At 37.6% G+C, this 11643-nt stretch overlaps 1 protein-coding gene across 2 annotated transcripts in view; it reads left to right on the top strand.

The window, feature by feature from the left end:
* Positions 1 to 11643, top strand: part of MGAM (maltase-glucoamylase) — a 185146-nt gene that overhangs the window by 73032 nt on the left and 100471 nt on the right. For both annotated transcript variants that reach the window (XM_058531697.1, XM_058531688.1), the window contains exons 39-44: positions 350 to 483; positions 621 to 655; positions 746 to 862; positions 4753 to 4901; positions 5482 to 5566; positions 6455 to 6511. In XM_058531697.1, coding sequence (XP_058387680.1) covers positions 350 to 483; positions 621 to 655; positions 746 to 862; positions 4753 to 4901; positions 5482 to 5566; positions 6455 to 6511 — 577 coding nt within the window. The remainder of the gene's footprint in view (positions 1 to 349; positions 484 to 620; positions 656 to 745; positions 863 to 4752; positions 4902 to 5481; positions 5567 to 6454; positions 6512 to 11643) is intronic.

The raw sequence follows: 11643 nt of genomic DNA on the forward strand, positions 1-11643 counted from the left end.
GAATTCACCTTCTTCCTCCCCAAATATATAAAACTAAGTACTGAGTAAACAAATAGTAAGATTTAGTGATTATGAATTACTTTTAGGTGATCTACTGAGTTTATTACATGGTGAAGTTTTTTTGTAAATCATAAAACATTATGTAAAGACACAACTGTCATTATTGTCTCTATCATCCAGAGTCAGTCAGTGGGGACATCATTGTGACTCAGATTTCCATATTCCCTCTAGTAATGTGGGAAACATTTTTGTCACTGTGCCCTAGGCTCAGGAGCTCTGGGAGGAGAAGCTCAGTGGCCTTTCCTCCCCTGCTCTGCCCTCAATCACCTCCTTGCTCCCCTCCAACCAGAGCTGTGCAGGAGGTGACAGGACAGCGAGGGATCGTCATCACCCGCTCTACTTTCCCCTCTTCTGGCCGCTGGGGAGGACACTGGCTGGGAGACAACACGGCTGCATGGGACCAGATGAAGAAGTCTATCATTGGTGTGTGGGCTTATTCCTAGGGGCCTCTGCCACTGGGGTGGGGAGTTGGGATCCTTGATAGTAAAGGATTCTTTGAGGAGGGAGGAGGAGGCAGGTCACGAGTGCCTCGTCTGACACAGCTGTGGTTCTCATTGCAGGCATGATGGAGTTTAGCCTCTTTGGCATATCCTATGTAAGTGTCCTTTGGATCACTTCCAATCAAGCAGATGGTGATATCTTTCAGAAATCATCAACAGGCTTGTTTTGTTCCATCTTGTTTCAGACAGGAGCAGATATCTGTGGGTTCTTTGAAGATGCTGAATATGAGATGTGTGTTCGCTGGATGCAACTGGGTGCCTTTTACCCCTTCGCGAGGAACCACAACACTGTTGGGACCAGGGTAGGACATTTGCTCATAGCTCAAAAGTTTTGTGTCACCAGGAACACAGCCTTCAATTTTAAACTATAATTAATGCAGTCCCTATTCCCCAGAGACATCTTCAAAACCATTAAGCCATCATTTTTCTAAATTTGATATACTTATGTATTGTGAAAAGTTTACCACAGTAAGGTCAGTTAACACTTCCATCACCTCACAAAATTACCATTTCTTTTTTGTGGTGAGAATGTTTAATATCTACTCTCTTAGCGATTTCAAGTATATAATATAATATTGTTAAGAACAGTCACCATGCAGCACATTAGATCACCAGAACATATTCAGTTTATAACAAGAAGTTTGTACCCTTTGACTGATATCTCATTTCCCCCACCTCCCAGCCCCAGATAATCACCATTCTGTTTCTATGAGTTCAACTTTTTTAGATTCCACATATAAGTAAGATGATACAATATTTATCTTTCTTTGTGTGACTTATTTCAGTTAGCACAATGCTGTCAAGGTCCGTCCATGTTGTTGCAAATGGCGAGATTTCCTTCTTTCTCATGGTTGCATTATATCCCATTTTATGTATGTATGTATGTATGTATGTATGTATGTATGTATGCATCTATCCACCACATCTTCTTCATCCATTCACCCATGAATGAACATTTAGGTTGTTTCCACGTATTGGTTATTGTGAGTAATGCTGCAATGAACATGGGAGCGCAGATACCTCTTTGAGATATTTATTTCATTTCCTTCAGGATACATACCCAGAAGTGGGACTGCTGGATCATATGGTATTCCATTTTTAATTTTTTGAGGAACCTCCACACTGTTTTCCATAGTGACTGTATCAATTTACATTCCCACCAACAGTGCACAAGGGTTCCCTTTTCTCTACATCTTCACCAACACTATCTGTTGTATTTTTGATAGTAGCCATTATAATAGTTGCGATGTTATATCTCACTGTGGTTTTTATTTATATTTCCCTGATGATTAATGATGTTGAGCATCTTTTCATGTACCTGTTGGCAATTTGTATGTCTTCTCTGGAAACTAGAAATCAATAATAGGAGGAAAACTGGAAAATTCAAAAATATGTGAGAATTAAACAACCAATGGGTCAAAGAAGAAATAAAAAAAAGTCTAAAAACAAATGAAAATGGAAACACAACACACCAAAACTTATGAGATGAAGCAAAAGCAGTTCTAAGAGGGAAGTTTATAGTGATAAATACCTACATTAAGAAAAAAGAAAGATTTCGAACAAACAATCTAATTTTACACCTCAACGAACTAGCAAAAGAAGAACAAACTAAGCCCAAAGTTAGCAGAAGAAAGGAAATAACAAAGATCAAAGCATAAATAAATGAAATAGAGACCAGAAAAACAATAGAAAAGATCAACAAAACTAAGAGCTGGTTCTTTGAAAAGATTAAAAAGTTGACAAACCTTTAGCTAGACTTCCTAAAACAAATAGAGAGAAGGCTCAAATAAATAAAATTATAAATTAAAAAGGAAACATTATAACTGATATGACAGAAATACAAAGGATTATAAGAGACTATGAACAATTATATGCCAACAAATTGGACAACCTAGAAAAAAACGGACAAATTCCTAGAAACATGCAACCTACCAAAACTGAATCATGAAGAAATATAAAATCTTAACAGACCAATAATGAGTAAGGAGATTGAATCAGTAATCAAAAATCTCCCAACAAAGAAAAGCCCAGGACCAAATGGTTTCCCTGGTGAAGTCTATCAAACGTTAAAGCCAATCCTTCTCAAATTCTTCCAAAAAATCAAAGAGGAGAAAACTCATTTTACAAGAGCAGCTTTACCCTGATACTAAAGCCAGATAAGAACACTATAAGAAAAGGAAACTACAGGCCAATATCTCTGATGAATATAGATCCAAAGATTCTCAACAAAATAGTAGCACACCAAATTCAACAGCACATTGAAAGAATCATACACCATGATCAAGTGAGATTTAACCTTGGGATACAAGGATGGTTCAACATATGCAAATCAATAAAAGTGACACACCACAGTAACATGTGGTGTTAGATGAAAGATAAAAATCATATGATCATCTCAATAGGCACAGAAAAAAGATTGGACAAATGCAACATCATTTCATGATAAAAATTCTCAAGAAATTAGATATAGAAGGAATGTACCTCAACATAATAAAGGCTGTATATGACAAGTCCACAGCTAATATCATATTCAGTGGTGACAGGTAGAAAGCTTTTCCTCTAAGATCAGGAACAAGACAAAGGTTCCCACTCTCACTACTCCTATTCAACATAATACTGGAAGTCCAACATAATACTGGAAGTCCTAGCCAGAGTAATCAGGCAAGAAAAAGAAAAAAAAAAGCATTCAAATCAGAAAGGAAGAAGTAAAATTATCTGTTTCCAGTTTATATGATCTTATATATAGAAAATCCTAAAGATGTCACCAAAAAACTGTTAGAACTAAGCAATGAATTAAGTAACATTGCAGAATATAAAATCAACATACAGAAATCAGTTGCATGTCTTTACACTAACAATGGAATATCTGAAAAAGAAATAAAGAAAACAATTCTAGTCACAATAGCATCAAAAAGCAACAAAATATTTAGGAATAAATTTACCAAGGAGGTGAAAGATCAGTACACTGAAAACTATAAGACACTGATGAAAGAAATTGAAACAGACACAAATGGAAAGATATCCCATGTTCATGAATCAAAAGAATTAATATTGTTAAAATGTCCATACTACTCAAAACCATCTATAAAGTCAATGCCATTCCTATCAAAATTCTAATGGAATTTTTCACAGAAATAGAAAAAACAATCCTAAAATTTGCATGGAACCACAAAAGACGATGGATAGCCAAAGCAATACTGAGAAAGAAAAACAAAGCTAGAGGCATCACACTTCCTGATTTCAAACTATATTACAAAGCTGTAGTAATCAAAACAGTATTGTACTGGCATAAAAATAGACACATAGACCATGGAACAGAATTGAGAGCCCAGAAATACACCTTTGTATATACTGTCAACTAATATTTGACAAGGGAGACAAGAATACTCAACGGAGAAAATACAGTCTCTTTAATAAATGATGTTGGGAAAACTGGATAATCACATGCAGAAGAATGAAATTGAACTCGTCTTACACCACTCACAAAAATTAACTCAAAATGGATTAAAGGCTTAAATTTAAGACCTGAAAATGTAAAACTCCTAGAAGAAAACATAGGGAAAAATCTCCTTGCCATTATTCTTGGCAATGATTTTTTGGATATGACACCAAAAGCATAAACAACAAGCAACAAAAGAAAAATAAACAAGTGGGACTATGTCAAACTAAAAGCTTCTGCACAGCAAAAGAAACAATCAACAAAATGAAAAGGCAACCAAAGAATGGGAGAAAATATTTACAAGCCATATATCTGATAAGGCGTTAATATCCAAAATATATAAGGCACTCATACAACTCAATGGCAAAAAAACAAACAATCTGATTAAAAAATGGGCAGAGGAACTGCATAGTCATTTTTTCAGAGAAGATATACAAGTAACCAACAGGTACATGAAAAGATCCTCATGTTTCAATGAATCATATTCCTCAGTGTCTTTAGATTATTCTTTTTGTTTGGGCAGTATTGTACCAAATATATCCCCAAAATAACATCTTACAGGGAAATTTTCTTAGCTGCCCTGGGAGAGCTTCAGTGACCTCGTTCTGTCTGTTAAAAATATTCTGAGTCTCACCAATAATCATCTTTGGTTTAGCTATGTGTGATCTTCATTTGGAATGAATGTTCAGTGACCTTGTTAAGTCCCCCATGTCCCTTAGGGTGAGCTCTGAACATTCTTATTTTTTCCTTTAGAGGCAAGACCCTGTGTCCTGGGATGACACCTTTGTGAATATCTCCAAAAATGTCCTGCAGACCAGATACACTCTGTTGCCATATCTCTACACCTTGATGCACTTGGCCCACACGGAGGGCAGCACTGTTGTGCGACCTCTTCTGCATGAGTGAGTGTCTAGCCAGAATCCCAATGACTAAGGGATAATTTCATTCTATATGGTGGCAGTTGAAGAAAACAATTCTTCCGAATTAAATTAAAGTCATGATTGCCTTTGCCATAAGCTCTCTGGGCACAGACCATGTTTTCACTCCTTTTAGTGCAATGTCAGTCATACCCTAGGTCTTTGATAAAAGGCTATTGAATTTAAAAAATTTTTCAAAATGATACAGTACACCACAGAACAATTTCTAATTTGGGCATGTGAAGACCTACCTATCTTTTTTAGCAGCCCAGGTCACAAGAGAACACATTCCAGGGGGATATTTGAGGGATGAAGGCCATTCTTCTGTTTCAAATGTGTTAAAAATCATTGTTAAAAATCATGGAACTATTTATAGGTAAGAACATGTCTAAATCCAACCATTTCTGGGGTTTGAAGAACATGAGTTGTAGAAAGTGAGTATGTACCTGATTAAGATAGACCTAGGGAAAGAGTAAAGGATAGCATGGAATGCAACTAGATTTCTGACTTGCGTCTGAACTTGTCCTGGGGTCCTCATTGTGCTACCTCTGGTTTCCCTTTCCAGGTTTGTGTCAGACCAGGAGACCTGGGATATAGACGGTCAGTTCCTGCTGGGCCCAGCCTTCCTTATCAGCCCTGTCTTGGAGCCTGTGAGTATGGAAGCCTCTGATGCATAGAGGATCCTAGCTATGACACTGGTGGACAGGGTGAGGAGAAGAGACCTGGTCTGGTGAGGGTCCTGAGAGGTGGTTTCTTATCCTACCTCTGTCTCCTCCTCTCCCTCCGAGCTGAAGTCCATCACCTAGATGTTCTGGTATTCAGCTCCCTTGCCTTTAAAATCAGCATAACAAATTCTGATTCATTGGCCAATAAAGAAGGAAAACACCTTAGATATATGTGAAGATAGAATCATTTCTCCATTAACTGAAATAAGCAGTGTGGGTCAGGTGGGAGCAATATTGTAAAGAATTCATTACAATCCTCTATCACCATTAAAGCAGAACCTTTCAGAAAGATTGTTTGTAGCAATGTGTAAAATCTTGTTGCTGCTGGCTAGCCCTTCCCTTCCTTCCATAAGAGGTCCTCAGGCAGCCTTTTCTTTACTTCCTCTGTTGAAGATGAGGCTTCTGATTAGAATATCAATTAATTGCTTACTCCCCAAAACTTATTGCACTGATCATAATTTCTGAAGTATTGGCACCATAAACCTACACAATTTTCTTCTGCCCCAGCCCAACCTCAGATTGTTTTTTTTTTAGAGAGGGTATTGGTAAGTCTATAAGCAAATGGTATTTTTTTCCCCCAAAGCCCTGGATCCCAACGGGTTTTATGAAAGCCACCATTTTTGAGTAGGTAAATCTCCCCTGTTTGAGAAGGGGAAGGGAAGGAAGGCTTCCCCAACATTTCTGACCTCTAGAGCAATGAGACATGTGGGTTCAAGGCCATCACTATTGTTTTGATCCTTTACTAAGCGAATTGATTGCTCTGCCCAAGATAACAGAGCCCACTGCCCATTCCTTGTTTGTGTTTAATTTCAGAATGCCAGAAATGTCACTGCATATTTCCCTAGAGCCCGCTGGTATGATTACTACACGGTAAGTTTTTCTGATTGTTTACATAACCTGGGAAAATGGTAGTGTGCACATGCTTTAGAATCTGACAGACCTTGGGTCAAATTCTGCCTCTGTAGCTCACTTGATGTGTGACCTTGGACAAGTCATTTTAATCTTGCAGCATCAGTTTTCTCACCTGCAACTGGGGGAGACCACTTCCCTCACAGAATTGTTGTGAGATAACACGTAACAGCACCTCACTTGGTGCCTGGCTTCTCGTGAGTGTTCTTTATGTGTTAGTTTTTGTCTTTCTTGATACCACTACTATTCACGCTGCTGTATTACAACAGACACCAGTAAACACTTGAAATTACACTGTAAACTATAGTTTTTGTTTATATGCTCCCTACTAGACCGTAAGTTCATAAATATTAGAGGTCTTTTCCTCTCTGTCTTTTTTATTAGATACCTCCTTCTATAACATAGATGCTCAAAGAAGAATTGTTAAAAGTAATTTCTTAAGGTAAGCAAAGTCTTAAGCATTGTGTGAAATGCACACAGAGGTATAAGGCCCAACCCTTGTGAGCTGGAGCAATGCAAGTGCATTTAGACGTGTGGAATGAACACTTCATTCTCTGTCATCTGACTTTGCTGGGCTAGTCTTAGCCCCAGAGACTCAGCTGGGAAAACAAGATCTTCCAAAGAAGCTTCAAGGCAGAGTTCTCTTGCAAGGACACAGACGAGTTAGAGTTTGGTTCTAGAGGAAGAATCAAAGGGGGTGTTTCCTCTCGCTCTAACCAGGACTCCTCTTCTGACTTTTCTGAGGAGAATAAAGCAGAGGACTGGAAAAACAGCAGAAGAACTACAGCAGGAAGGCAAGAGACAGAGCACTCTCTGGCCCCTCTCAGCCGAGGGGTGTTGGGTGGGATGAGGTGAAAACCGTGCAAGGACAATGGAGATTTTGTTTCCTCTCTTCTCTATCTCGTGGAGCCCTGAGTCTGCCTCCGACATTCCCTTTTTTTTTTTGCTGAGCTGGGCTTGTCCTCTTGGTATCAGAAGATTAAGACTCTGCTACGTGCTTCCCAACCAGGGCTTTCCTGGAAGGAGCAGCCAACTTCCTTTAAGTGAGCCTTGCCTTTGTCCTGAGTTTGCATGTTGACTGTCCCATTCACTAACAGTCAGTCATTCTGAATGCATTGAGGCTACTTGTTGTAGGGCCAGGACTAGGGTGAAGCAAACAAGGCGCCTAGTACACGCAGTGTAAGAAGGCTCTTCTTTTTAAGGCTGGCCCTGCATTTGCATGACCCTGAGAGTGAGTGCCTTCATAAATGTTGCACCCTAGGCACCTCATATATCTCACTCTAGTCCCAGCCTTACCCAGGTGCAAACCATCTTACTGAGTTCTGGGTGTTGGGATATTGGAGAAGTTTCCCTGTGGAGTTTGCCATCCAATCCGGAGCTAATATTTGCATGTCATAAACACTAAAACATATGTACATAATTATTTACATCATATGAAAGAAAGTGAAGTGTGAGCACTAACAAAGAAAAGAAAAGTTTCCTGAAATTCCTGATTTTATACGTGGCTTTTAGATAGAAGGTAGCTTTGGTTGAGGAAGGAAAGATAAAAGAAATCATGTAGGAAGCCAAAAGTGGATGGAGCAAGCTGTTTAGAAAAAAATAAAATTTTGATGTTTAATTAGAACAAAAATTCCATGGCTGGGATTAACGGAGAAGTGTCTCCTTAATTAATCTTCACACATTTTTGGTACCTATTCTTTGTTCTAGAGCAAAGGTTGGCAAACTACAGCCCATAGCCAAAACTGACTGGCACCTGTATTTATAAATAAAGTTTTATTGGAACACAGCCATACACATTTGTTTCCTTATTGTCAACAGTAACTGTGCTCACAATACAGCGGAAGAATTGAATAGTTTCATCAGAGGTTTTCTGGCCCACAAAGCCTAAAATATTTCCTATCTGGCCCTTTACAAATGAAGTTTGTCACCCCTGTTCTAGAGGATATGCAAACAGTATAAGATCTATTCCACCATCTGGTCATGTGAAAAGGAATAAATTAATTATTCAATATATAGAACACTGTGGAGTATTAAAACATAGTATAGAAATTTAGAGGGAGAAGAGATACAGGTATAATGGTTAAAGGATGGAAGACATCAGGAGTAATATGGGATTGGAAAAGTATCCTCAAAGATATATAGGATGCCAAAAATACATTAGGAAAGTGAAAATACCTCCACTGGTAAAAATTCAAACATTGGAGAAGGGCAAACATTGGAAAATGGAAAGTAAAATTCACAATACTCCCTATCTCCCGATCCTTGGTCCCTCTTCTAAAGCTAACCCTCATTAACAATCTGTTATATAGCTTTGCTGATAAATACATAAATGCATATGCATAGATTAGCATATGTGTATTCTTTTTTATTTGCATAAATAGTATCTTACTGTACATGCTATCAGACCCCTTGATTAATTCACCTAATAATATATCTTGAAGATTTTTGCATATCAGCACTTGAAGCTCTGCCTCATTCTTTTTAGCAGCAGCATTATATTCTATTTTACAGAATCATTTAGCAAACCACCTCTGTGGGTAGATGTTTAGGATTTAGATGTGTCTGTTTTCTTTTTATAAGTAATATTACCATGCTACAGGAAATATCATTGTACATATATATTGGTATAAGTTTTTGTCAGTTTCCAGGGTGAGGAAAATCCCCTTTCTTCCCTTCTTGTGTTCTTATGGCTGGACTAATAATAAAATTGACACAAGACCGGGTTAACAGGAGAAAAAGCCAGTTTAATACATATGTATTGGAAATCACAGAGAAAAGATGCTCGGAGAGTAAACAAAGCAGGCAGTATAGATATCTTTTACAGAAAGAAAGAATAAATTTGTGAGGAATGACAGGACAAAGAGACTTAGATTTGAGGTATGTAATTAGTGAGGAATTTAAGCAGAGTTTAGACTTGAGGCAGTAAATTAGCAAGGTTTATTTCAACAGGCTTCTTGGCCCTGAATTCCCTAGCTCTGGTGATAAGGATGCTGGGAGAGCACCTTTCACATGGAAGATTTATTTCCTGCTTTTAGGGGGAACAGAGACAGGAGGGGCAGAACGCTCTTTTTGCTTCTCAAGTAACTTTAATTCAAAATAATCAATATGCCCTTGTGGGGTGGCCTGTCCTGGGCCCCAACACAGTTGAAATTGCTGGGATAAAGAATTTAAAATTTTAATGGATATTGGCAAATTGCTTTCCAATAAGGTCTTATCAGCACCCAGTCCCGCTGACAGCTTACAGAAGTGCCAGGTAAAGATACTTAATATTCTAAAAGATGAAGAGGAAAGATGTTTTACAGACGTTAGCAAAAGCATGGAAAGGGCTTGGACTTGGTAAACAATAATGGAGACTTAGGTTCTCCGCTTGGAGCAGATGATTCAAGCAGATCCTATTTCTGAAATGAGTTTCTTTGTTGTCCCATGCGTTGTTATATGCCTACGTGAGGCAGGAGTTTATGTATAATTCATATAATTCCTGTTTCTGGAGTTGTTCTAATTTCCATCTCTTCCATTCAACAGAATATTGTTAGCCTAAATTTCCATCTCGTCTATTCAAGAGAGCATATCCAGCGTGTGCTCCACTCCTACCCATCACCAGTAGTTATCTGAATTTCCAGCCAGAGAAGATGCTTTAATATACATAACTATATATAACAAGAATCTTTAATATAAGTTGGCAAAACTTCAGAAACAATTTACATTCCCATCAGCACTTGACGGGAATGGTCATCTCCCTAAATCTTTGTCAGCTTTGACTATTGGGTTTTGGTGTTTTTGATTTTTGTGTTTGTCTTTTTATCATTCTTAAAGGCAGTGTGGTTCCTAATGTTCATCACTGATTTGATTTGCGATTATCTTTGACAGGCCATTTATACTTCTGCGACCTTTCTATTCTCTTGCTAGTTTCCTATTAAGTTACTTAAACTGTTCATACTGATTTTTAAAGGATATTTACATTTTTAAATTAATAACACTTTGCCATATTTGTTGGAAATATTCTTCCACTTTTTATTTTTAATTGTTTATAGTTTTATGTAGAGATTTTAACTTTTATATCATCGAATTAATGTTTTAAGTCACTGGGATGCGTTTGGTGAATAGTCAAATGTAAGGATATAGCTTTTTCCCCCCAAATTGTCAAATTTCCCAATATTTTTGCTTTGCTAAACTTCCATTATCATGTACTGTTATTATATATGCTAGAATTTGTCGGAAATATTTCTCTTTTCTTTTCTACTTTTGATTTCTTAATCTACGAATTGTTTATTCTGTCAGTACTGAACATTTTTAATGATTTCGTATTTATAGTACTTACTGCTCGGCCTTTAGTTCCTACTTGTTTTATGAAGTGGCAGGTGCCTTGAGGTTGATTTGCTTCATTTAACTAGAATGGATCTGCTGGACTGAGGCTGGATCGTCATCTGCTCTCTCAGGTTCTCTAAATGAGCTGCAAAATCAGCAGTTTACAGTTCTCTGTGGAGCTCTTTGCCTGTCTCGGTTATGCCTTTGTGATTGAGCATGCTAGGAAGGTTTTTCTGTCCATTCCCCTCTCCTTTCTGTCATATTGGGCACTGTAGTTTGTAGACTTTATTTGGGAGGGAGGAGGCATGGAAGTATTCTAACATGTCTTATTGATTACCTATTTTTATGAAGATTAAGAGCAGACGATGTGTGTGCGTCAAAGTTTTTATCTACTTTACTTGTGGTCACTTTGTTGTTTACAGTGTAGAACATATGTTGGGTTTTTAAAACAGTGCTTCTCAATCATAATCAATGCCTGTGTAGCTGCTGAAAATTCCCCTGTACAAAGGCATGTTAGGTTGTCTTTTCTTATTTTAATAGTGCTGATTTTAGATTTTGTCTTATCATCATATCTTTATGGATATTTTACCAGGAATCTGTTAGGCTAGCCTGGGCAGAAACTATTTAAAGGAAAATAAACAAGCTTGTAACTTACATGGTATTGAAAATGAAATCATGAGAAGATTAAAATCATATCATATTTAGCCATAGTGTGTAATAGAATGGAAATATTGAGAGAAATAAAGCATTTGATAGGAAGATAACTTCGACAGTTTTAAATATATCAA

The sequence above is a fragment of the Diceros bicornis genome, chromosome 3 (assembly GCF_020826845.1).
Source record: "Diceros bicornis minor isolate mBicDic1 chromosome 3, mDicBic1.mat.cur, whole genome shotgun sequence".
Lineage (NCBI taxonomy): Eukaryota > Metazoa > Chordata > Mammalia > Perissodactyla > Rhinocerotidae > Diceros > Diceros bicornis.